This window comes from Gallus gallus (assembly GCF_016699485.2).
Source record: "Gallus gallus isolate bGalGal1 chromosome 1 unlocalized genomic scaffold, bGalGal1.mat.broiler.GRCg7b 1_unloc3, whole genome shotgun sequence".
NCBI lineage: Eukaryota > Metazoa > Chordata > Aves > Galliformes > Phasianidae > Gallus > Gallus gallus.
In genome coordinates this window covers 10,833-38,338 of record NW_024095934.1, presented here as the reverse complement: position 1 = coordinate 38,338, position 27,506 = coordinate 10,833, and the positions used below count along the sequence as shown (strand labels likewise).

General features: G+C 62.1%; 1 protein-coding gene and 1 long non-coding RNA gene across 2 annotated transcripts; both read left to right on the top strand.

The window, feature by feature from the left end:
• Positions 1–1,994: 1,994 nt before the first annotated feature.
• On the top strand, positions 1,995–27,506 carry LOC121108647 (inositol polyphosphate phosphatase like 1; the record flags this gene model as incomplete). The annotated part of the gene is made up of 18 exons (XM_040656636.1): positions 1,995–2,246; positions 7,751–7,868; positions 13,538–13,634; positions 13,712–13,850; positions 13,972–14,071; positions 14,157–14,245; positions 14,338–14,419; positions 16,470–16,559; positions 16,663–16,776; positions 16,883–16,971; positions 17,071–17,158; positions 17,258–17,413; positions 17,521–17,605; positions 20,963–21,097; positions 21,228–21,471; positions 21,604–21,915; positions 25,042–25,172; positions 27,351–27,506. Coding segments are annotated over 18 exons (2,412 nt in total), but the record flags the coding sequence as incomplete, so codon positions are not given.
• LOC121108646 lies at positions 17,671–20,045 on the top strand. The gene is made up of 2 exons (XR_005843338.1): positions 17,671–17,769; positions 18,540–20,045. It is a non-coding gene; the product is annotated as an uncharacterized LOC121108646 (long non-coding RNA).

The following is a 27,506-nucleotide window of genomic DNA, read 5'->3' as shown; positions in this document are numbered from 1 at the left end:
CCATACCCCCCCCCTCTGAGTGTACCCCCCCCCTTCTGAGTGTACCCCCCCTTTCTGACCACACCCCCCTTCTGACCATACCCCCCCCTCTGAGTGTACCCCCCTTTCTGAGTGTACCCCCCCACCCTCTGACTGTACCCCCCCACCCTCTGACCGTACCCCCCCCTTCTGACCATACCCCCCTTTCTGACCATACCCCCCCCCTCTGAGTGTACCCCCTTTCTGAGTGTGCCTCCCCCGCAGGCAGCGTGCCCCCCCTTCTGAGCATACCCCCCCTTTCTGACCATACCCCCCCCTGAGTGTACCCCCCTTTCTGAGTGTACCCCCCCACCCTCTGACCGTACCCCCCCCTTCTGACCATACCCCCCCTTCTGACCATACCCCCCCTTCTGACCATACCCCCCCCTCTGACCGTACCCCCCCTTCTGAGCGTACCCCCTTTCTGAGCGTGCCCCCCCCGCAGGCAGCGTGTCCCCCCTTCTGACCATACTCCCCCCCCCTGAGCATACCCCCCCTTCCGACCATACCCCCCCCTTCCGACTGTACCCCCCCCTTCTGATCATACCCCCCTCTTCTGACCATACCCCCCCCTCTGAGTGTACCCCCCCTTTCTGAGTGTACCCCCCCACCCTCTGACCGTACCCCCCCCTTCCGACCATACCCCCCTTCTGACCATACCCCCCCCTCTGAATGTACCCCCCCACCCTCTGACTGTACCCCCCCCTCTGACCGTACCCCCCCTTCTGACCATACCCCCCCTTCTGAGCGTACCCCCTTTCTGAGCGTGCCCCCCCCGCAGGCAGCGTGTCCCCCCTTCTGACCACACCCCCCCCTTCTGACCATACCCCCCTCTCTGAGCATCCCCCCCCTCTTCTGAGTGTACCCCCCTTTCTGACCATACCCCCCCCTCTGAGTGTACCCCCCTTTCTGAGTGTACCCCCCCCCTTCTGACCATACTCCCCCTTCTGACCATACCCCCTCCTCTGACTGTACCCCCTTTCTGAGCATGCCCCCCTGCAGGCAGCGTGCCCCCCCTTCTGAGCATACCCCCCCCTTCCAACCATACCCCCCTTTCTGACCATACCCCCCCCTCTGAGTGTACCCCCCTTTCTGAGTGTACCCCCCCACCCTCTGACCGTACCCCCCCCTTCTGACCATACCCCCCTTTCTGACCATACCCCCCCCTCTGAGTGTACCCCCCCACCCTCTGACTGTACCCCCCCCTTCTGACCATACCCCCCCCTTCCGACCATACCCCCCTTTCTGACCGTACCCCCCCATCTGAGCGTCCCCCCTTTCTGAGCGTGCCCCCCCCTTCTGACCATACCCCCCCCCTCTGACCATACCCCCCCTTCCAACCATACCCCCCCCTCTGAGTGTACCCCCCCACCCTCTGACTGTACCCCCCCCTTCTGAGCGTACCCCCCTTTCTGACCATACCCCCCCCTCTGAGCGTCCCCCCTTTCTGAGCGTGCCCCCTCCGCAGGCAGCGTACCCCCCCCCTTCTGACCACACCCCCCCCTTCTGACCATACCCCCCCTTCTGACCATACTCCCCCTTCTGACCATACCCCCCCCTCTGACCATACCCCCCTTTCTGACCGTACCCCCCCCATCTGAGCGTCCCCCCTTTCTGAGCGTGCCCCCCCCGCAGGCAGCGTGCCCCCACCCTTCTGACCATACCCCCCCCTTCTGACCATACCCCCCCCTCTGACCATACCCCCCCCCTCTGAGGGTACCCCTCTTCTGAGCGTACCCCCCCTTTCTGAGCATACCCCCCTCTTCTGACCATACCCCCCCCCTCTGAGTGTACCCCCCTTTCTGAGTGTACCCCCCCACCCTCTGACCGTACCCCCCCCTTCTGACCATACCCCCCTTTCTGACCATACCCCCCCTTCTGACCATACCCCCCTTTCTGACCGTACCCCCCCCATCTGAGCATCCCCCCTTTCTGAGCGTGCCCCCCCCGCAGGCAGCGTACCCCCCCCCTTCTGACCATACCCCCCCCTTCTGACCATACCCCCCCTTTCTGAGCGTGCCCCCCCCGCAGGCAGCGTGCCCCCACCCAAGAGCGTGTCGTCGTGGCTGACGTGCCGTGGGCTGGGCAAGGCGCTGGACGAGGTGACGGCCGGCATCCCGCACGACATCTACGTCTTCGGCACCCAGGAGAACTCGGTGGGGGATAAGGAGTGGGTGGATTTCCTCAGGGCTGTGCTCAAGGAATACAGCGACACCGAATACCGCCCGGTACGGGCCGGGCAACGGGGGCTGTGGGCTGGGTGAACCTATGGGGGTCACAGGGGGGGCTGTGGGGTGGGTGACCCCATTGGGGATATGGTAGCACTGGGGGCTGTGGGCTGGGTGAACCCATGGGGGTCACAGTGGGGGCTATGGGGTGGGTGACCCCATTGGGGTCACAGGGGGGGCTATGGGGTGGGTGAACCCATTGGGGTCACCATGCCCCAAGAGCTGTGGGGTGGGTGTGCTCATTGGGGTCACAGGGGTGGCTATGGGGTGGGTGACCCCATTGGAGATATGGCGGCACTGGGGGCTGTGGGGTGGGTGTACCCATTGGGGTCACTGTGGCACTGGGAGCTATAGGGTGGGTGCAGCCATTGGGGATATGGTGGCACTGGGGACTGTGGGGTGGGTGAACCCATGGGGGTCACAGGGGGGGCTGTGGGGTGGGTGAACCCATGGGGGTCACAGTAGGGGCTATGGGGTGGGTGCCCCCATTGGGGTCACCGTGGCACTGGGGGCTGTGGGGTGGGTGAACCCAATGGGGTCACCATGGCCCCGAGAGCTGTGAGGTGGGTGCGCTCATTGGGGTCACAGTGGGGGCTATGGGGTGGGTGAACCCATTGGGGTCACCGTGGCACTGGGGGCTGTGGGGTGGGTGTACCCATTGGGGTCACTGTGGCACTGGGAGCTATAGGGTGGGTGCAGCCATTGGGGATATGGCGGCATTGGGGGCTGTGGGCTGGGTGAACCCATGGGGGTCACAGGGGGGGCTGTGGGGTGGGTGAACCCATTGGGGTCACCATGCCCCAAGAGCTGTGGGGTGGGTGTGCTCATTGGGGTCACAGTGGGGGCTATGGGGTGGGTGCAGACATTGGGGATATGGTGGCACTGGGGGCTGTGGGCTGGGTGAACCCATGGGGGACACAGTGGGGGCTATGGGGTGGGTGCCCCCATTGGGGTCACCATGGCACTGGGGGCTATGGGGTGGGTGAACCCATTGAGGTCACAGTAGGGGCTATGGGGTGGGTGAACCCATGGGGGTCACAGTGGGGGCTATGGGGTGGGTGAACCCATTGGGGTCACCGTGGCACTGGGGGCTGTGGGCTGGGTGAACCCATGGGGGTCACAGTGGGGGCTATGGGGAGAGTGACCCCATTGGGGTCACCATGGCCCCAAGAGCTGTGGGGTGGGTGAACCCATGGGGGTCACAGGGGGGGCTGTGGGGTGGGTGAAACCATTGGGGTCACTGTGGCACTGGGAGCTATAGGGTGGGTGCAGCCATTGGGGATATGGTGGCACTGGGGGCTGTGGGGTGGGTGAACCCATGGGGGTCACAGGGGGGGCTGTGGGGTGGGTGAACCCATTGGGGTCACCATAGCCCCAAGAGCTGTGGGGTGGGTGTGCTCATTGGGGTCACAGTGGGGGCTATGGGGTGGGTGCCCCCATTGGGGATATGGTAGCACTGGGGGCTGTGGGCTGGGTGAACCCATGGGGGACACAGGGGGGGCTGTGGGGTGGGTGAACCCATGGGGGTCACAGTGGGGGCTATGGGGTGGGTGACCCCATTGGGGATATGGCGGCACTGGGGGCTGTGGGGTGGGTGCAGCCATTGGGGTCACGGGGGGGGCTATGGGGGGGGTGAACCCATTGGGGTCACCGTGGCACTGGGAGCTATAGGGTGGGAGCCCTCATTGGGGATATGGTGGCAACGGGGGCTGTGGGGTGGGTGACCCCATTGGGGTCACCGTGGCACTGGGGGCTGTGGGGTGGGTGAACCCATTGGGGTCACAGTGGGGGCTATGGGGTGGGTGCCCCCATTGGGGTCACCGTGGCACTGGGGGCTGTGGGGTGGGTGTACCCATTGGGGTCACTGTGGCACTGGGAGCTATAGGGTGGGTGCAGCCATTGGGGATATGGCGGCATTGGGGGCTGTGGGCTGGGTGAACCCATGGGGGTCACAGGGGGGGCTATGGGGTGGGTGCCCCCATTGGGGTCACCGTGGCACTGGGGGCTATGGGGTGGGTGAACCCATGGGGGTCACAGTGGGGGCTATGGGGTGGGTGACCCCATTGGGGTCACCGTGGCACTGGGGGCTATGGGGTGGGTGAACCCATGGGGGTCACAGTGGGGGCTATGGGGTGGGTGAACCCATTGGGGTCACCGTGGCACTGGGAGCTATAGGGTGGGTGCAGCCATTGGGGATATGGTGGCACTGGGGGCTGTGGGGTGGGTGAACCCATGGGGGTCACAGTAGGGGCTATGGGGTGGGTGCCCCCATTGGGGTCACCGTGGCACTGGGGCTGTGGGGTGGGTGAACCCATTGGGGTCACAGGGGGGGCTATGGGGTGGGTGAACCCATGGGGGTCACAGTGGGGGCTATGGGGTGGGTGAACCCATTGGGGTCACCGTGGCACTGGGGGCTGTGGGCTGGGTGAACCCATGGGGGTCACAGGGGGGGCTATGGGGTGGGTGACCCCATTGGGGATATGGCAGCACTGGGGGCTGTGGGGTGGGTGCAGCCATTGGGGTCACCATTGTGCTGGGGGCTATAGGGTGGGTGCAGCCATTGGGGTCACTGTGGCACTGGGAGCTATAGGGTGGGTGCAGCCATTGGGGTCACAGTGGCACTGGGGGCTGTGGGGTGGGTGAACCCATGGGGGACACAGGGGGGGCTATGGGGTGGGTGCCCCCATTGGGGTCACCGTGGCACTGGGGCTGTGGGGTGGGTGAACCCATTGGGGTCACCATAGCCCCAAGAGCTGTGGGGTGGGTGCGCTCATTGGGGTCACAGGGGGGGCTATGGGGTGGGTGAACCCATTGGGATCATAGTAGCACTGGGGCTGTGGGGTGGGTGCAGCCATTGGGGTCACTGTGGCACTGGGAGCTATAGGGTGGGTGCAGCCATTGGGGATATGGTGGCACTGGGGGCTGTGGGCTGGGTGAACCCATGGGGGTCACAGTGGGGGCTATGGGGTGGGTGCCCCCATTGGGGTCACCATGGCACTGGGGGCTGTGGGGTGGGTGAACCCATTGGGGTCACAGTAGGGGCTATGGGGTGGGTGAACCCATGGGGGTCACAGTGGGGGCTATGGGGTGGGTGCCCCCATTGGGGTCACCGTGGCACTGGGGGCTGTGGGCTGGGTGAACCCATGGGGGTCACAGGGGGGGCTGTGGGGTGGGTAACCCCATTGGGGATATGGTGGCACTGGGGGCTATGGGGTGGGTGAACCCATGGGGGTCACAGTAGGGGGCTATGGGGTGGGTGACCCCATGGGGGTCACAGGGGGGGCTATGGGGTGGGTGAACCCATTGGGGTCACCATGCCCCAAGAGCTGTGGGGTGGGTGTGCTCATTGGGGTCACAGGGGGGGCTATGGGGTGGGTGACCCCATTGGAGATATGGCGGCACTGGGGGCTGTGGGGTGGGTGTACCCATTGGGGTCACTGTGGCACTGGGAGCTATAGGGTGGGTGCAGCCATTGGGGATATGGTGGCACTGGGGGCTGTGGGGTGGGTGAACCCATGGGGGTCACAGTGGGGGCTATGGGGTGGGTGCCCCCATTGGGGTCACCGTGGCACTGGGGGCTATGGGGTGGGTGCCCCCATTGGGGTCACCGTGGCACTGGGGGCTATGGGGTGGGTGAACCCATGGGGATCACAGTGGGGGCTATGGGGTGGGTGACCCCAGTGGGGATATGGTGGCACTGGGGGCTGTGGGGTGGGTGAACCCATTGGGGTCACAGTAGGGGGCTATGGGGTGGGTGACCCCATTGGGGATATGGTGGCACTGGGGGCTGTGGGGTGGGTGAACCCATTGGGGTCACAGTAGGGGGCTATGGGGTGGGTGACCCCATTGGGGTCACCATGGCCCCAAGAGCTGTGGGGTGGGTGCGCTCATTGGGGTCACAGTGGGGGCTATGGGGTGGGTGACCCCATTGGGGTCACCGTTGTGCTGGGGGCTATGGGGAGTGTGATCCCATTGGGGTCACCGTGGCACTGGGAGCTATAGGGTGGTGCAGCCATTGGGGTCACCATGGCCCCAAGTGCTGTGGGGTGGGGGAACCCATTGGGGACACAGTGGGGGCTATGGGGTGGGTGCCCCATTGGGGATACGGTGGCTCTGGAGGCTATGGGGTGGTGCGTCCATTGGGGTCACCATGGTACTGGGAGCTATAGGGTGGCTGCAGCCATTGGGGTCACCATTGTGTTGGGGGCTGTGGGGTGGGTGGAGCCATTGGGGTCACCACGACCCCAGATGCTGTGGGGTGGGTGCGCTCATTGGGGTCACAGTGGGGGCTATGGGGTGGGTGTACCCATTGGGGTCACCATTGTGCTGGGGGCTGTGGGGTGGGTGAACCCATTGGGGTCACAGTGGGGGCTATGGGGTGGGTGAACCCATTGGGATCACAGTAGCACTGGGGCTGTGGGGTGGGTGCCGCCATTGGGGTCACCGTGGCACTGGGAGCTATAGGGTGGGTGCAGCCATTGGGGATATGGTGGCACTGGGGGCTGTGGGGTGGGTGAACCCATTGGGGACACAGTGGGGGTGTGGGATGGTGCACCCATTGGGGTCACCACGACCCCAAGTGCCGTAGGGTGGGAGCCCCCATTGGGGTCACCATGGCACTGGGAGCTATAGGGTGGGTGCAGCCATTGGGGTCACCACGACCCCAAGTGCTGTGGGGTGGGGGAACCCATTGGGGTCACAGTGGGGGCTATGGGGTGGGTACTCCCATTGGGGTCACCGTTGTGCTGGGGGCTATGGGGAGTGTGATCCCATTGGGGTCACCATGGCACTGGGAGCTATAGGGTGGTGCAGCCATTGGGGTCACCATGACCCCAAGTGCTGTGGGGTTGGTACGCTCATTGGGGTCACCATGGCTCTGGGAGCTATAGGGTGGGTGCAGCCATAGGGGATATGGTGGCACTGGAGGCTGTGGGGTGGGTGCCCCCATTGGGATCACAGTGGCACTGGGAGCTATAGGGTGGGTGCAGCCATTGGGGTCACCACGACCCCAGATGCTGTGGGGTGGGTGCGCTCATTGGGGTCACAGTGGGGGCTATGGGGTGGGTGTACCCATTGGGGTCACCATTGTGCTGGGGGCTGTGGGGTGGGTGCCCCCATTGGGATCACAGTGGCACTGGGAGCTATAGGGTGGGTGCAGCCATTGGGGTCACCATGACCCCAAGTGCTGTGGGGTTGGTACGCTCATTGGGGTCACCATGGCTCTGGGAGCTATAGGGTGGGTGCAGCCATTGGGGATATGGCGGCATTGGGGGCTGTGGGGTGGGTGAACCCATGGGGGTCACAGTGGGGGGCTATGGGGTGGGTGACCCCATTGGGGATACGGTGGCTCTGGAGGCTATGGGGTGGTGCCCCCATTGGGATCACCACGACCCCCCTTGGGGCCGTGGCGGCTCCGGGTGCCGTGGGGTGGCAGCCCTATGGCGGCGGCCGTCCCCATACCCCGGTGGGGGCTGAGCTGCGTCCCCCCCCCCCCCCCCCCACAGGTGGCCATGCAGTCGCTGTGGAACATCAAAGTGGTGGTGTTGGTGAAGCCGGAGCACGAGAACCGCATCAGCCACGTCAGCACCTCCAGCGTGAAGACCGGCATCGCCAACACGCTGGGTAGGGCCCGGGGGGGCCGTCCCCGTCCCCGCCTCACGTCCCCGTCCCCAGCGTGTCCCCAACCTCATGTCCCCAACCTCATGTCCCCAGCGTGTCCCCTCCTCCCGTCCCTGTCCCCTCCTCATGTCCCCGTCGCGTCCCCGTCACGTCTCCATGCTCGTGTCTGTCCTCGTTCCCTGTTGAGTCCTCTTTGAGTCCCCGTCTTCATGTCCTATTTGTGTCTTCATTCTCCTGTCCCCATCGTGTCCCCATCATGTCCCCATCGTGTCCCCAACCTCCTGTCCCCATTGTGTCCCCATTGTGTCCCCATCGTGTCCCCATCATGTCCCCAACCTCACATACACATCATGTCCCCATCATGTCCCCATCGTGTCCCCAACCTCATGTCCCCATCATGTCCCCATCATGTCCCCATTGTGTCCCCATTGTGTCCCCATCATGTCCCCATCGTGTCCCTAACCTCACATCCACATCATGTCCCCATCGTGTCCCCAACCTCCTGTCCCCATCGCGTCCCCATCATGTCCCCATCATGTCCCCAACCTCATGTCCCCATCATGTCCCCATCATGTCCACATCATGTCCCCAACCTCATGTCCCCATCATGTCCCCATCATGTCCACATCATGTCCCCAACCTCATGTCCCCATCATGTCCCCATCATGTCCACATCATGTCCCCAACCTCATGTCCCCATCGTGTCCCCATCATGTCCCCATCATGTCCCCAACCTCATGTCCCCATCATGTCCCCATCATGTCCACATCATGTCCCCAACCTCATGTCCCCATCATGTCCCCATCATGTCCCCATCGTGTCCCCAACCTCATGTCCCCATCATGTCCCCATCGTGTCCCCATCATGTCCCAATCATGTCCCCATCATGTCCCCATCATGTCCCCAACCTCATGTCTCCATCACGTCCCCATCGTGTCCCCAACGTCATATTCCCTTTGAGTCCCCAACCTCATGTCCCCATCGTGTCCCCAACCTCATGTCCCCATCATGTCCCCATCATGTCCCCATCGTGTCCCTATTGTGTCCCCATCATATCCCCAACCTCCTGTCCCAATCATGTCCCCATCATGTCCCCATCATGTCCCCAACCTAATGTTCACATCATGTCCCCATTGTGTCCCCAACGTCATGTCCCCATCATGTCCCCATCGTGTCCCCATCATATCCCCAACCTCCTGTCCCAATCATGTCCCCATCATGTCTCCATCATGTCCCCAACCTCATGTCCCCATCATGTCCCCATCGTGTCCCCAACCTCATGTCCCCATCATGTCCCCATCGTGTCCCCAACCTCACATCCACATCATGTCCCCATCGTGTCCCCAGTCTCCTGTCTCCATCATGTCCCTATCGTGTCCCCATTGTGTCCCCAACCTCATGTCCCCATCGTGTCCCTATTGTGTCCCCAACCTCATGTCCACATCATGTCCCCATCGTGTCCCCATCATGTCCCAATCATGTCCCCATCATGTCCCCATCGTGTCCCCAACCTCATGTCTCCATCATGTCCCCATCGTGTCCCCAACGTCATATTCCCTTTGAGTCCCCAACCTCATGTCCCCATCGTGTCCCCAACCTCATGTCCCCATCATGTCCCCATCGTGTCCCTATCGTGTCCCCATCGTGTTCCCAACCTCATGTCCCCATCGTGTCCCCATCGTGTCCCCATCATGTCCACATCATGTCCCCAACCTCATGTCCCCATCGTGTCCCCAACCTCATGTCCCCATCGTGTCCCCATCACGTCCCCAGCCTCTTCTCCCTATCATGTCCCCATCCTGTCCCCATCGTGTCCCCAACCTCATGTCCCCATCATGTCCCCAACCTCCTGTCCCAATCATGCCCCCATCATGTCCCCATCGTGTCCCCATCGTGTCCCCATCATGTCCCCATCGTGTCCCCAACCTCATGTCCCCATCATGTCCCCATCGTGTCCCCATCATGTCCCAATCATGTCCCCATCATGTCCCCATCATGTCCCCAACCTCATGTCTCCATCACGTCCCCATCGTGTCCCCAACGTCATATTCCCTTTGAGTCCCCAACCTCATGTCCCCATCGTGTCCCCAACCTCATGTCCCCATCATGTCCCCATCATGTCCCCATCGTGTCCCTATTGTGTCCCCATCATATCCCCAACCTCCTGTCCCAATCATGTCCCCATCATGTCCCCATCATGTCCCCAACCTAATGTTCACATCATGTCCCCATTGTGTCCCCAACGTCATGTCCCCATCATGTCCCCATCGTGTCCCCATCATATCCCCAACCTCCTGTCCCAATCATGTCCCCATCATGTCTCCATCATGTCCCCAACCTCATGTCCCCATCATGTCCCCATCGTGTCCCCAACCTCATGTCCCCATCATGTCCCCATCGTGTCCCCAACCTCACATCCACATCATGTCCCCATCGTGTCCCCAGTCTCCTGTCTCCATCATGTCCCTATCGTGTCCCCATTGTGTCCCCAACCTCATGTCCCCATCGTGTCCCTATTGTGTCCCCAACCTCATGTCCACATCATGTCCCCATCGTGTCCCCATCATGTCCCAATCATGTCCCCATCATGTCCCCATCGTGTCCCCAACCTCATGTCTCCATCATGTCCCCATCGTGTCCCCAACGTCATATTCCCTTTGAGTCCCCAACCTCATGTCCCCATCGTGTCCCCAACCTCATGTCCCCATCATGTCCCCATCGTGTCCCTATCGTGTCCCCATCGTGTTCCCAACCTCATGTCCCCATCGTGTCCCCATCGTGTCCCCATCATGTCCACATCATGTCCCCAACCTCATGTCCCCATCGTGTCCCCAACCTCATGTCCCCATCGTGTCCCCATCACGTCCCCAGCCTCTTCTCCCTATCATGTCCCCATCCTGTCCCCATCGTGTCCCCAACCTCATGTCCCCATCATGTCCCCAACCTCCTGTCCCAATCATGCCCCCATCATGTCCCCATCGTGTCCCCATCGTGTCCCCATCATGTCCCCATCATGTCCCCAACCTCATGTCCCCATCGTGTCCCCATCACGTCCCCAGCCTCTTGTCCCTATCATGTCCCCATCGTGTCCCCATCGTGTCCCCAACCTCATCTCTCCATCATGTCCCCATCGTGTCCCCAACCTCACATCCACATCATGTCCCCATCGTGTCCCCAATCTCATGTCCCCATCGTGTCCCCATTGTGTCCCCATCGTGTCCCCATCATATCCCCAACCTCACATCCACATCATGTCCCCATCGTGTCCCCAAACTCATGTCTACATCGTGTCTCTATCATGTCCCTATCGTGTCCCCATCGTGTCCCCATCATGTCCACATCATGTCCCCAACCTCATGTCCCCATCGTGTCCCCAACCTCATGTCCACATCATGTCCCCATCGTGTCCCCATCATGTCCCCATCGTGTCCCTATCGTGTCCCCATCGTGTCCCCAACCTCATGTCCCTATCATGTCCCCATTGTGTCCCCATCATGTCCCCATCATGTCCCCAACCTCCTGTTCCCATCGTGTCCCCATCGTGTCCCCAACCTCACATCCACATCATGTCCCCATCGTGTCCCCAGTCGCCTGTCTCCATCATGTCCCTATCATGTCTCCATCGTGTCCCCAACCTCATGTCCCCATCGTGTCCCCATCGTGTCCCCATCGTGTCCCCATCATGTCCCCATCGTGGCCCCATCATGTCCACATCATGTCCCCATCATGTCCCCATCGTGTCCCCATTGTGTCCCCATCATGTCCACATCATGTCCCCAACCTCATGTCCCCATCGTGTCCCCAACCTCATGTCCCCATCGTGTCCCCAACCTCATGTCCACATCATGTCCCCATTGTGTCCCCAACATCATGTCCCTATCGTGTCCCCGTCGTGTCCCCAACCTCACATCCTCATCATGTCCCCATTGTGTCCCAAACCTCATGTCCACATCATATCCACATCATGTCCCCAACCTCATGTCCCCATCGTGTCCCCAACCTCCTGTCCCAATCATGTCCCCATCGTGTCCCCATCATGTCCCCATCATGTCCCCAACCTCCAGTCCCAATCATGTCCCCATCGTGTCCCCAACCTCATGTCCCCATTGTGTCCCCATTGTGTCCCCAACATCATGTCCCTATCGTGTCCCCATCGTGTCCCCAACCTCCTGTCCTCATCACGTCCCCAACATCATATCAACATCATGTCCTTCTCGTGTCCCTATCGTGTCCCCATTGTGTCCCCAACCTCATGTCCACATCATGCCCCCATCGTGTCCCCAACCTCATGTCCACATCATGCCCCCATCCCCTGTCCCCATCCCCCGTCCCCATCCCATCCCTATCCCCTGTCCTCATCCCCATCTCCTGTCCCCATCCCATCCCATCTCCATCTCTTGTCCTCATCCCATCTCCTGTCCTCATCCCCATCCCATCCCCATCTCCTGTCCCCATCCCCATCCCCATCCTCATCCCATCCCCGTCCCATCCCCTGTCCCCATTCCCTGTCCCCGTCCCCATCCCCTGTCTCCATCCCCATCCCATCCCCATCTCCTGTCCCCATCCCCATCCCATCCCATCCCTATCTCCTGTCCCTGTCCCCATCCCCATCCCCTGTCCCCATCCCATCCCATCCCATACCCATCCCCATTGCCATCCCGTCCCCATCCCCATCCCATCCCCTGTCCCCATCTCCTTTCCCCATCCCCATCTCCTGTCCCCATCCCCATCTCCTGTCTCCATCCCATCCCATCCCCATCCCATCCCATCCCATCCCATCCCATCCCATCCCCTGTCCCCATCCCATCCCCATCTCCTGTCCCCATCCCCATCTTCTGTCTCCATCCCATCCCATCCCATCCCCATCCCATCCCCATCTCCTGTCCCCATCGCCATCCCATCCCATCCCGTCCCCATCCCCATCCCATCCCATCCCATCTCATCCCATCCCATCCCATCCCATCCCATCCCATCCCATCCCATCCCATCCCATCCCATCTCCTGTCCCCATCCCATCCCATTCCCATCCCCATCCCATCCCCATCTCCCATCCCCATCTCCCGTCCCCATCCCCATCCCATCCCATCCCATCCCATCCCATCCCATCCCATCCCATCCCATCCCCTGTCCCCATCCCCATCCCCATCCCATCCCCTGTCCCCATCTCCTTTCCCCATCCCCATCTCCTGTCCCCATCAAATCCCATCCCATCCCCTGTCCCCATCCCCATCTCCTATCCCCATGCCATCCTATCCCGTCCACATCTCCTGTCCCCATCCCCATCTCCTGTCCCCATCCCCATCTCCTGTCTCCATCCCATCCCATCCCCATCCCATCCCATCCCATCCCATCCCATCCCATCCCCTGTCCCCATCCTATCCCCTGTCCCCATCCCATCCCCATCTCCTGTCCCCATCCCCATCCCATCCCATCCCATCCCCTGTCCCCATCTCCTTTCCCCATCCCCATCTCCTTTCCCCATCCCCATCCCCATCCCCTGTCCCCATCCCCATCCCATCCCATCCCATCCCATCCCATCCCATCCCATCCCATCCCATCCCATCCCCTCCCCTGTCCCCATCCCATCCCATCCCATCCCATCCCCTCCCACCCCATCCCCTGTCCCCATCCCATCCCCACCCCATCCCACCCCACCATGCTGTCCCCCCCAGGCAACAAAGGCGCCGTGGGCGTCTCCTTCATGTTCAACGGCACCTCCTTCGGCTTCGTCAACTGCCACCTCACCTCCGGCAACGAGAAGACAGCCAGGTGAGCACCCACAGCGTGGGGACAGCGCGGGGTCGGGGTGGGGTGGGGGGGTCACATCGGTGTCCCCCCCCATGCAGGAGGAACCAGAACTACGTGGACATCCTCCGCCTGCTCTCGCTGGGCGACAAACAGCTCAGCTCCTTCGACATCTCGCTGCGCTTCACCCACCTCTTCTGGTTTGGGGACCTCAACTATCGCCTGGATATGGACATCCAGGTGAAGGGGTGGGGTGGGGGGGCTCCGTTTAGGGGAGGGGGGCTACCTGTGTGTCCCCCTATTCCCCACCCCCCCCCCCCACTTTTTCCCTCCCATCCCAAACCAACGCCCGCCCCTGCAGGAGATCCTCAACTACATCAGCCGCAAAGAGTTCGAGCCTCTGCTCAAAGTGGATCAGCTCAACCTGGAGAAGGAGAAGCACAAAGTGTTCCTACGCTTCGGTGAGGGCGCACAGCTCGGGGAGGGGGGGTTGTGGGGGTGCTGACCCCCCCCTTAACCCCCTCCCCAATATTCCCCGTGCTGCAGGAGAGGAGGAGATCACCTTCCCCCCCACGTACCGCTACGAGCGCGGCTCGCGGGACACCTACGTATGGCACAAGCAGAAACCCACGGGGGTACGGCGCTGAGTGGGGGGATTCTGAAGGTGGGGGGCACCCAAATGGGCCCTATATGACCCCCCCCCCCCCCAAACCCCATCCCGCTGCAGGTCCGCACCAACGTCCCGTCCTGGTGCGACCGCATCCTCTGGAAGTCGTACCCCGAAACCCACGTCAACTGCAACGCCTACGGTGAGGGGAAGCCATGGTCCCAAAGGGGGACCCCATGTCCTGCCCCTGGGGGGGGCAATGGGGATGGCCACCCGCACCGGGGATGGGTTGGGGACAAGGGGTGGGTTGGGGACAGGGAACAGGTTGGGGATGGGTTCGGTGTGGGTTGGGGACGGGTTTGGGGCAGGTTGGGGATGGGATGGGGTTGGGATGGGGATGGATTGGGGACAGGTTTGGGGCAGGTTGAGAACAGGTTGGGGATGGTTTGGGGACAGGTTGGGGATGGGATGGGGTTGGGATGGGGTTGCGATGGGGACAGGTTTGGGGCAGGTTGGGGATGGGATTGGGACAGGTTTGGGGTAGGTTGGGTACAGGTTGGGGATGGGATGGGGTTGGGATGGGGACAGGTTGGGGATAGGTTGGGGATGGGATTGGGATGGATTGGGGACAGGTTTGGGGCAGGTTGGGTACGGGAGGGGGATGGATTGGGGATAGGTTTGGGGCAGGTTGGGGATGGGATGGGGATGGATTGGGGACGGGTTGGGGACTGGTTGGGGATGGGATTGGGACAGGTTTGGGGCAGGTTGGGGATAGGTTGGAGATGGGATGGGGATGGATTGGGGACAGGTTGGGGATGGTTTGGGGCAGGTTGGGGATGGGATGGGGATGGTTTGGGGACAGGTTTGGGGCAGGTGGGGGATGGGATGGGGGCAGGTTGGGGGCAGGTTGGGGATGGGATGCGGTTGGGATGGGGACAGGTTTGGGGCAGGTTGGAGACAGTTTGGGTATGGGTTGGGGACAGGTTGGGCGTAGGTTGGGGATGGATTGGGGACAGGTTTGGGGCAGGTTGGGTACGGGAGGGGGATGGATTGGGGACAGGTTTGGGGCAGGTTGGAGATGGGATGGGGATGGGATGGCGTTGGAATGGGGACAGGTTTGAGGCAGGTGGGGGATTGAAGGCAGGTTGGGGACAGGTTTGGGGCAGGTTGGGGATGGGATGGGACAGGTTGGGGATGGGGATGGAGTTGGGATGGGGATGGATTGGGGACAGGTTTGGGGCAGGTTGGGGACAGGTTGGAAATGGGATGGGGATGGATTGGGGACAGGTTTGGGGCAGGTTGAGAACAGGTTGGGGATGGTTTGGGGACAGGTTTGGGACAGGTTGGGGATGGGATGGGGTTGGGATGGGGACAGGTTTGAGGCAGGTTGGAGACAGTTTGGGTATGGGTTGGGGACAGGTTGGGCGTAGGTTGGGGATGGATTGGGGACAGGTTTGGGGCAGGTTGGGGATGGGATGGGGATGGATTGGGGACAGGTTGGGGACAGGTTGGGGATGGGATTGGGACAGGTTTGGGGCAGGTGGGGGATGGATTGGGGATGGTTTGGGGATGGGATTGGGATGGATTGGGGACAGGTTTGGGGCAGGTTGGGGACAGGTTGGGATAGGTTTGGGGCAGGTTGGGGATGGGATTGGGGCAAGCCGGGGACTGGTTGGGGGCAGGTTTGGGGCGGGTTGGGGACAGAATGGGGATGGACTGGGGACAGGTTGGGGGTAGGTTGGGGATGGGATTGGGACAGGTTTGGGCAGGTTGGGGATAGGTTGGAGATGGGATGGGGATGGATTGGGGACAGGTTGGGGATGGGATGGGGATGGTTTGGGGACAGGTTTGGGCAGGTGGGTGATGGGATGGGGACAGGTTTGGGGCAGGTTGGGGGCAGGTTGGGGATGGGATGGGGATGGGATGGGGTTGGGATGGGGTTGGGATGGGGACAGGTTTGGGGCAGGTTGGGGATGGGATGGGGATGGACTGGGGACAGGTTGGGCGTAGGTTGGGGATGGGATTGGGGGCAGGTTTGGGGCAGGTTGGGGATAGGTTGGAGATGGGATGGGGATGGATTGGGGACAGGTTTGGGGCAGGTTGGATAGAGTTGGGGGATGGATTGGGGACAGGTTTGGGACAGCTTGGGGATGGGATGGGGATGGATTGGGGACAGGTTGGGGGCAGGTTGGGGATGGATTGGGGACAGGACTGGGGCAGGTTGTGGGACAGACCACCCTGTTGTCCCTCAGGCTGCACGGACGACATCACCACCAGCGACCACTCGCCCGTCTTCGGCTCCTTCGAGGTCGGCGTCACATCGCAGTTCGTCTCCAAGAAAGGTCCAGAGCCCTCAGCCCTGCAGGGCCGTGGGGACATGGGGGGGGGGGGGCTGTGGGGGGACAAAGGGGGGACGCCCCTCTGCCCCCCGACCCCTTTGCGCAGGGCTTTCCAAGTCCTCGGACCAGGCGTACATCGAGTTTGAGAGCATCGAGGCCATCGTGAAGACGGCGAGCCGCACCAAGTTCTTCATCGAGTTCTACTCCACCTGCCTGGAGGGTGAGTGCTTGGAAATGGGATGGGGGGGGGGGGGGTCCATAGGGGCAGGAGTGGGGGGGGTTGGGGGGCTTCGGATAGGGCTCCATCGTGCCGTCCCGTGGTGCAGAGTTCAAGAAGAGCTGTGAGAACGACACGCAGAGCAGCGACAACATCAACTTCCTCAAGGTGCAGTGGTCGGCGCGGCAGCTGCCCACGGTGAGGTCCCATAGGGTGGGGGATAGTGGAGGATGGGGGGGGCCGTAACCCCGCGCCCCTCACTCACACCGTGTGCCCCCCCCACCCCCCCCCTCCCAGCTGAAGCCCATCCTCTCGGAGATCGAATACCTGCAGGACCAACACCTGCTGCTCACCGTTAAGTCCTTGGATGGCTACGAGTCCTACGGTGCGCACGCCGTCCCCCCCCCCCACCCCGTGCCGTGCCAACCTCGAGGCTCGGGGGACCCCCCACCCTGAAAATGACCCCCCCCATCCCCCCCCACAGGGGAATGTGTCATCGCCCTCAAGTCCATGATAGGCAGCACGGCGCAGCAGTTCCTCACTTACCTCTCACACCGGGGCGAGGAGACGGGCAACATCCGCGGCTCCATGAAGGTGCGCGTGCCTGCAGAGCGCCTGGGCACCCGCGAGAGGCTCTATGGTGAGAGCTGGGGGTGGGAAATGGGGGGGCTCAGGGCTCCCCCAACCCCTCTCCGTGCCGTTGCTCAGCTCAGCTCACCCCCCCCCTTCCCCTCCATCCCCTCGCAGAGTGGATCAGCGTGGATAAGGACGAGGCGGCGGGCGGCAAAGGGAGGGCCCCGCTGAGCGCCAGAGCCCCCCAGGAGGGTGCCAAGTGAGTGGGGAGGGGGGCTGGGAAAGGGGGGGGGGGGGGGAGGATGGGGATGGGGGTGGGGGGGTTCTGCATCTCTCGTTGCTGTGTTGGTGCTGGGAGCATTGCTGCGGGATGGGGTGTGGGGTCCTGGGGCACGGCGTGGTGCTCTGAGTGTGGGGCATGGGGTCCCAGTGCACGTTGCAGTGCTCAGAGCATCCCTGCAGGGTGATGCATGGGATCCCAATGCTCATTGCAACACAGCAACCCTGCAGGGTGATGCATGAGGTCCCAGTCCATGTTGCAGTGCTTGGTGCATCCCTGCAGGATGATGCATGAGGTCCTGGTGCATGTTGCAGTGCTCAGAGCAACCTTGCAGGGTGATGCATGAGGTCCCAGTGCACGTTGCAATGCTTGGTGCAACCCTGCAAGGTGATGCATGGGGTCCCAATGCTCTTTGTAACACAGAGCATCCCTGCAGGGCGATGCATGAGGTCTCAGTCCATGTTTCAATGCTTGGTGCATCCCTGCAGGGTGATGCATGGGATCCCAATGCACGTTGCAACACAGAGCATCCCTGCAGGGTGATGCATGAGGTCCCAGTGCACGTTGCAGTGCTCTGAGCAACCCTGCAGGGTGATGCATGGGGTCCTGGTGCATGTTGCAACGCTTGGTGCAACCCTGCAGGGTGATGCATGGGGTCCCAGTCCATGTTGCAATGCTTGGTGCATCCCTGCAGGATGATGCATGAGGTCCTGGTGCATGTTGCAGTGCTCAGAGCATCCCTGTAGGATGGTGCATGGGGTCCCAATGCATGTTGCAGTGCTCAGAGCAACCTTGCAGGGTGATGCATGAGGTCCCAGTGCACATTGCAACGCTTGCTGCAACCCTGCAAGGTGATGCATGGGATCCCAATGCTCGTTGCAACACAGAGCATCCCTGCAGGGTGATGCATGAGGTCCCAGTGCATGTTGCAGTGCTCAGAGCATCCCTGTAGGATGGTGCACTGGGTCCTAGTGCATGTTGCAACGCTTGGTGCAACCCTGCAGGGTGGTGCATGGGGTTGCAGTGCTCGTTGCAACACAGAGCATCCCTGCAGGGCGATGCATGGGGTCCTGGTGCATGTTGCAACACAGAGCATCCCTGCAGGGTGATGCATGGGGTCGCAGTGCTCATTGCAACACAGAGCATCCCTGCAGGGCGATGCATAAGGTCCCAGTGCACGTTGCAGTACTCAGAGCATCCCTGCAGGGTGATGCATGGGATCCCAATGCTCACTGCAACACAGCAACCCTGCAGGGTGATGCATGAGGTCCCAGTCCATGTTGCAATGCTTGGTGCATCCCTGCAGGGTGGTGCATGAGGTCCTGGTGCATGTTGCAGTGCTCAGAGCAACCTTGCAGGGTGATGCATGAGGTCCCAGTGCACGTTGCAATGCTTGGTGCAACCCTGCAAGGTGATGCATGGTGTCCCAATGCTCGTTGCAACACAGAGCATCCCTGCAGGGCGATGCATGGGATCCCAGTGCACGTTGCAATGCTCTGAGCAACCTTGCAGGGTGATGCATGGGATCCCAATGCTCGTTGCAACACAGCATCCCTGCAGGGTGATGCATGAGGTCCCAGTGCATGTTGCAGTGCTCAGAGCATCACTGCAGGGTGATGCATGGAGTCCCAGTGCATGTTGCAATGCTTGGTGCAACCCTGTAGGATGCTGCATGGGGTTGCAGTGCTTGTTGCAACACAGAGCATCCCTGCAGGGTGATGCATGGGGTCCCAGTGCATGTTGCAGTGCTCAGAGCATCCCTACAGGGTGATGCATGGGATCCCAGTGCATGTTGCAATGCTTGGTGCAACCCTGTAGGATGCTGCATGGGGTCGCAGTGCTCATTGCAACACAGAGCATCCCTGCAGGGTGATGCATGAGGTCCCAGTCCATGTTGCAATGCTTGGTGCATCCCTGCAGGGTGATGCATGGGGTCCCAACGCATGTTGCAACACAGAGCATCCCTGCAGGGTGGTGCATGAGGTCCCAGTGCATAGGGTTGCAGTGCTCTGAGCAACCCTGCAGGGTGATGCATGGGGTCCTGGTGCATGTTGCAATGCTTGGTGCATCCCTGCAGGGTGCTGCATGGGATCCCAATGCACATTGCAGCACAGAGCATCCCTGCAGGGTGATGCATGGGGTCCCAGTGCACATTGCAGTGCTCTGAGCAACCCTGCAGGGTGATGCATGGGGTCCTGGTGCATGTTGCAATGCTTGGTGCAACCCTGCAAGGTGATGCACGGGGTCCCAGTGCATGTTGCAATGCTTGGTGCAACCCTGTAGGATGCTGCATGGGGTTGCAGTGCTTGTTGCAACACAGAGCATCCCTGTAGGATGGTGCACTGGGTCCTAGTGCATGTTGCAGTGCTTGGTGCAACCCTGCAGGATGATGCATGAGGTCCTGGTGCATGTTGCAGTGCTCAGAGCATCCCTGCAGGGCGATGCATGAGGTCTCAGTCCATGTTGCAACACAGAGCATCCCTACAGGGTGATGCATGGGGTCCCAATGCACGTTGCAGTGCTTGGTGCAACCCTGTAGGATGCTGCATGGGGTTGCAGTGCTCATTGTAATACAGAGCATCCCTGCAGGGTGGTGCATGGGGTCCTGGTGCATGTTGCAATGCTTGGTGCAACCCTGTAGGATGCTGCATGGGGTTGCAGTGCTCATTGCAACACAGAGCATCCCTGCAGGGCGATGCATGAGGTCCCAATGCATGTTGCAGCGCTCAGAGCATCCCTGCAGGGTGATGCATGGGGTCCTGGTGCATGTTGCAATGCGTGGTGCAACCCTGCAGGGTGATGCATGAGGTCTCAGTCCATGTTGCAACACAGAGCATCCCTACAGGGTGATGCATGGGGTCCTGGTGCATGTTGCAATGCTTGGTGCAACCCTTCAGGATGCTGCATGGGGTCCCAACGCATGTTGCAGTGCTCAGAGCATCCCTGCAGGGTGATGCATGGGATCTCAATGCTCATTGCAACACAGAGCATCCCTGCAGGGTGATGTATGAGGTCCCAGTCCATGTTGCAATGCTCGGTGCATCCCTGCAGGGTGATGCATGGGATTCCAATGCTCATTGCAACACAGAGCCTCCCTGCAGGGCGATGCATGGGACCCCAGTGCATGTTGCAATGCTTGGTGCAACCCTGCAGGGTGGTGCATGAGGTCCCAGTGCACGTTGCAACACAGAGCCTCCCTGCAGGGCGATGCATGGGGTCCTGGTGCATGTTGCAATGCTTGGTGCATCCCTGCATGGCGATGCATGGAGTCCTATTCCTCTGCAGGACGGCCCCCCCAGCCCTGTAACCCCCCCCCCCCCCTTTTCTCTCCCCCAGGTCCATGCTTAGGAAGCCCCCCGGGCCCGATCCGCCCCCCCCCCACCCCCCCCAAAGCCCCCGAGGACCCCGAGAAGGGCAGCGCTGCAGCGACCCCCCGCCCACCCCCCCCCCATCGGGGCACCACCCGGGATGAGGCCGCTCCGAGCCGGTGAGTAGGTTGGGATCGAGGGGGGGGGGGGTCACCCCACATCCCCCCCCTTTATCCTCCATTCACCCACCCCCCCCCCCTCCCCCCCCCCCCTCCTCCGCTTTATACCCGCAGCTCCAAAGCAGAACCGATGGCGGAATCGCCGGGGGGGCCGTTGAAGAACAGCTTTAATAACCCCGCCTATTACGTTTTGGAAGGGGTCCCACACCAACTGTTGACCCCCGACCCCCCCCCCCATCCGACCCCCCCCCATCACCCCGGCAAACCCCCCCATCCCCAAAAGCAAAGCCGCACCCCCCGAACGCCGTCGGCATCCGTCTGCCGGCCCCCCCCCACCACCACCACCCCCCCCATGCCATGAGGACACCTCCTCGGATGAAGACCCCAACCCCATCGCTTTGCCCCCCCCCGATTTCCCCCCTCCCCCTTTACCCCGGGAGTTAGAAGGGGTCGAAACCCCCAAGGAGCTGTTAGGGGGGGTCATCTGTGAACCCCCCCACCACCCAAACCTCATCCGAGACCGACAGCTCCTCCGAGCGCTGCGTTCGGGATGGAGGTGCCCGGGGGGGGGGTCCCCATAAGCGGGGTGGGGGGGGGGAGGGACGACCGGTCGTGTTCTGTGCTGCAGATGGCCAAAACGCTGAGCGAGGTGGAATATGGGGGGGGGGGGGGGCGGGGGGGGGCGGGGGGGAGGGGGAGGTTGGAGCGCCCCCCCCGCTGCCTGCAGCCCGACTACAGCCGTCCCATTGCCTTCACGTCCCATTGCATCCGAGAGAGCATCCAGGAGGATCTGGGGGAGGAGGTGGGGGTTAACGGGGGGGGGGGATAGGGGAGGGATGGGGGGGATGGGGGGGGAAATAGGGATGGGATGGGGGGGGGGGGATGGGGGTGGGAGGGAGGGATTGGGGTTGGGATGGGGGGGGATTGGGGTGGGGATGGAGATGGGGGAATAGGGGGGGATGGGGAATGGGAGGGATTGGGGTTGGGAATGGGGGTTGGGAGATGGGTGGATAGGGGGAATAGGGATTGGGATGGGGTAATGGGGTGGGATGGGGATGGGAAACGGGGGGTAGGATGGGGTGGATGGGATGGGGATGGGGATTGGGATGGAGATGGGGGAATGGGGTGGGATGGGGATGGGAGGGAGGGATTGGGGTTGGGAATGGGGATTGGGAGATGGGGATGGAGGGGGAAATAGGGATTGGGATGGGAGATGGGCATTGGGATGGAGATGGGGGAATGGGGTGGGATGGGGATGGGAGGGGGATTGGGGTTGGGAATGGGGATTGGGAGATGGGGATGGAGGGGGAAATAGGCATTGGGATGGGGATTGGGATGGAGATGGGGGAATGGGGAGGGATGGGGATGGGGGGGGGATTGGGGATGGGATGGGGGGGGGAATAGGGATGGGATGGGGGGGGGGGATGGGGGTGGGAGGGAGGGATTGGGGTTGGGAATGGGGGTTGGGGTTGGGGATGGGGATTGAGAGATGGATGGAGAGGGGGAATGGGGATGGGGATGGAGATTGGGGGTGGGGGTGGGATGGGGATGAGCCTTATGGGGTGGAGAGGGGGATGGAGGTGGGGGAATAGGGTGGGATGGGGATGGGGGAATAGCGTGGGATGGGGATGGGAGGGATTGGGGTTGGGAATGGGGGTTGGGAGATGGGGACGGAGGTGGGAGTGGGGATTGGGATGGAGATGGGGGTAATGGGGTGGGATGGGGATGGGAAACGGGGGGTAGGATGGGGTGGATGGGATGGGGATGGGGATTGGGATGGAGATGGGGGAATGGGGTGGGATGGGGATGGGAGGGAGGGATTGGGGTTGGGAATGGGGATTGGGAGATGGGGATGGAGGGGGGGAATGGGGATTGGGATGGGGATTGGGGTTGGGGTTGGGATGGGGGTGGGAGAGGGGGATGGAGGTGGGGGAATAGGGTGGGATGGGGATGGGAGGTAGGGATTGGGGTTGGGGTTGGGGATGGGGATTGGGAGATGGGTGGAGAGGGGGAATGGGGATTGGGATGGGAGATGGGCATTGGGATGGGGATGGGGGAATAGGGTGGGATGGGGATGGGGGGGATTGGGGATGGGATGGGGGGGGAATAGGGATGGGGATGGAGATGGGGGAATAGGGGGGATGGAGATGGGAGGGATTGGGGTTGGGAATGGGGGTTGGGAGATGGGGATGGAGGGTGGGAATGGGGATTGGGATGGGGATTGGGGTTGGGGTTGGGATGGGGATTGGGATTGGGGTTGGGATGGGGGTGGGAGAGGGGGATGGAGGTGGGGGAATAGGGTGGGATGGGGATGGGGGGATGGGGATTGGGGTTGGGAATGGGGATTGGGAGATGGGGATGGAGGAGAAAATACGATTGGGATGGGGTAATGGGGTGGGATGGGGATGGGAAACGGGGGGTAGGATGGGGTGGATGGGATGGGGTGGGATGGGATGGGATGGGGAGGGAGAGGGGATGGAGATGGGATGGGGTGGGATGGGGTTGGGATGGGATGGGGATGGGGTGGGATTGGGATGGGGATGGGGTTGGAATGGGATGGGGATGGGATGGATGGGGTGGGATGGGAATAGGATGGGATGGGGATAGGATGGGTTGGATATAGGATGGGGATGGGGTGGGAATGGGATGGGGTGGGATGGGGATAGGATGGGATGGGGTGGGATGGAGATGGGATGGGATGGATGGGATGGGAATAGGATGGGTTGGGATGGGGATGGGGATGGGGTGAGATGGGGTGGGATGGGAATAGGATGGGTTGGGTATAGGATGGGGATGGGGTGGGGATAAGAATGGGGATGGGGATGGAGTGAGATGGGGATGGGATGGGAATAGGATGGGATGGGGTGGGATGGAGATGGGATGGGATGGATGGGATGGGAATAGGATGGGTTGGGATGGGGATAGGGATGGAGATGGGATGGGTTGGGATGGAGATGGGGTGGGATGGGGTTGGGAGGGGATGGGGTGGGATTGGGATTGGGATGGGGATGGGGTTGGAATGGGATGGGGATGGGATGGATGGGGTGGGATGGGAATAGGATGGGATGGGGATAGGGTGGGATGAATGGGATGGGAATAGGATGGGTTGGGATGGGGATGGGATGGGGATGGGATGGGATGGATGGGATGGGAATAGGATGGGTTGGGATGGGGATGGGGATGGAGATGGAGATGAGATGGGGTTGGGCTGAGATGGGGTTGGGATGGGAATAGGATGGGATGGATGGGGTGGGATGGGATGAGATGGGATTGGGATGGGATTGGTTTGGATGGAGAGGGATGGGATGGATGGGGTGGGATGGGGATGGGATGGGATGGATGGGGATGGGATGGGATGGGATGGATGGGGATGGGATGGGATTGGTTTGGATGGAGAGGGATGGGGATGGGATGGGAATAGGATGGGATGGGGTGGGATGGAGATGGGATGGGATGGATGGGATGGGAATAGGATGGGTTGGGATGGGGATGAGATGGGGTTGGGATGAGATGGGGATGGGATGGATGGGGTGGGATGGGATGGGATGGGATAGGATGGGATGGGATGGGATGGGATGGGATGGGATGGGATGGGATGGGATGGATGGGGTGGGATGGGATGGATGGGGTGGGATGGGATGAGATGGGATGGGGATGGGATTGGTTTGGATGGAGAGGGATGGGATGGGGATGGGATGGGATGGAATGGGATGGGATGAGATGGGATGGAAAGGGAATAGGATGGCGATGGGATGGATGGGGATGGGATGGGATTGGTTTGGATGGAGAGGGATGGGATGGGATGGGAATAGGATGGGGATGGGATGGATGGGGATGGGATGGGGCAGGGCTGCCCGGTACGGCTGTGGGCCCCCCCAACACTGTGTGTGTCCCCCCCCCCCCCCCCGTACCCCCTCGTTGGCTGCAGGCGCTGTGCCAGGGGGGCCGCGGCGCGGGCGTCAGCGAGTCCAACGTGGGGGAATGGCTGCGGGGTTTGGGGTTGGAGAGGTACGAGGAGGGGCTGCTGCACAACGGATGGGACGACCTGGAGTTCCTCAGGTGGGGGGGGGGTCCTATGGGGGTCCTATGGGGGTCCTATGGGGGCGAGGGGGGGGGGTCTCCTTGGGGCTGTGTAGGGGTAGGAGGGCTCTGCGGGGCTGTATGGGGGGGACAGGGGGGCTCTGGGGGACTGTATGGGGACAGGGGGGATCTCTATGGGGCCATATGGGGACAGGGGGACCCTGTGGGGCTGTATGGGGACAGGAGGATCTCTATGGGGCGGTATGGGGACAGGGGGACCCTGTGGGGCTGTATGGGGACAGGGGGGCTCTGTGGGGCTGTGTGGGGACAGGAGGATCTCTATGGGGCTGTATGGGGACAGGGGACCCTCTTGGGGCCATATGGGGGCAGAGGGACCCCTGTGGGGCTGTATGGGGACAGGAGGATCTCTATGGGGCTGTATGGGGACAGGGGGACCCTGTGGGGCTGTATGGGGACAGGAGGTTCTCTATGGGGCCATATGGGGACAGGGGAACCCTGTGGGGCTGTATGGGGACAAGGGGATCTCTATGGGGCTGTATGGGGACAAGGGGATTTCTATGGGGCCGTATGGGGACAGGGGGACCCCTGTGGGGCTGTATGGGGGTACGAAGGGATCTCTGTGGGGCTGAACCCTTTTGGGGCTGCCCAGGGGACCCCTGTGGGGCTGTATGGGGAGAGGGGGATCTCTATGGGGCTGTATTTGGGGACAAGGGGATCCCTATGGGGCTGTATGGGGACAGGAGACCCCTCTTGGGGCCGTATGGGGGCGGAGGGGCCCCTCTGGGGCTGTATGGGGACAGGGGAGCCCTATAGGGCCATATGGGGACAGGGGACCCCTTTGGGGCTGTATCGGGACAGGGGGATCTCTATGGGGTTGTATGGGGACAGGAGACCTCTGTGGGGCTGTATGGGGACAGGGGAGCCCTATGGGGCCATATGGGGACAGGAGGATTTCTATGGGGCTGTATGGGGACGAGGGGATCTCTATGGGGCCATATGGGGACAGGAGGATCTCTATGGGGATGTATGGGCACAAGGGACCCCTGTGGGGCTGTATGGGGACAAGGGGATCTCTATGGGGCTGTATGGGGACAAGGGGATTTCTATGGGGATGTATGGGGACAAGGGACCCCTGTGGGGCTGTATGGGGACAGGAGGATCTCTATGGGGCCGTATGGGGACAGGAGACGCTCTTGGGGCCATATGGGGACAAGGGACCCCTGTGGGGCTGTATGGGGGTACGAAGGGATCTCTGTGGGGCTGAACCCTTTTGGGGCTGCCCAGGGGACCCCTGTGGGGCTGTATGGGGAGAGGGGGATCTCTATGGGGCTGTATTTGGGGACAAGGGGATCCCTATGGGGCTGTATGGGGACAGGGGACCCTCTTGGGGCCATATGGGGGCGGAGGGACCCCTCTGGGGCTGTATGGGGACAGGGGGATCTGTATGGGGCTGTATGGGGACAGGAGACCCTCTTGGGGCCATATGGGGACAAGGGGTCCCCTCTGGGGCTGTATGGGGACAGGGGACCCCTGTGGGGCTGTATGGGGAGAGGGGGATCTCTATAGGGCTGTATGGGGACAGGAGGATCTCTATAGGGCTGTATGGGGGCAGGGGACCCTCTTGGGGCTATATAGGGATAGGGGGACCCTCTTGGGGCCATATGGGGACAGAGGTCCCCTCTGGGGCTGTATGGGGACAGGAGGATCTCTATGGGGCCGTATAGGGACAGGGGACCCCTGTGGGACTGTATGGGGACAGGAGGTTCTCTATGGGGCCATATGGGGACAGGGGACCCCTGTGGGGCTGTATGGGGACAAGGGGATCTCTATAGGGCTGTATGGGGACAGGAGGATCTCTATGGGGCTGTATGGGGACAGGGGGATCCTTTGGGGCCCTATGGGGGCAGGGGGACCCTGTGGGGCTGTATGGGGACAGGGCGATCTCTATGGGGTTGTATGGGGACAGGAGACCTCTGTGGGGCTGTATGGGGACAGGGGAGCCCTATGGGGCCATATGGGGACAGGAGGATTTCTATGGGGCCATATGGGGACAAGGGACCCCTGTGGGGCTGTAATGGGGGGGGGTCGGGGGAGGGAGGGATCCCAATGGGGTTTTTTTTTAGGGCCGGGGTCCCCTCGTGGCTCCCATCCTAATGCTGTGTCCCCCCCCCCCCCCCCCCCCCCCCCCCCTTAAAGTGACATCACGGAGGAGGACCTGGAGGAAGCGGGGATCGTGGACCCCAAACACAAACGGCTGCTCCTCGACAGCCTCCAGCTGAGGAAGTGACCCCCCCCGGACCCCCCCCCAGAACCCCAATTCCATCCACGTGACCCCCCCCCCCCCCCCCCAGC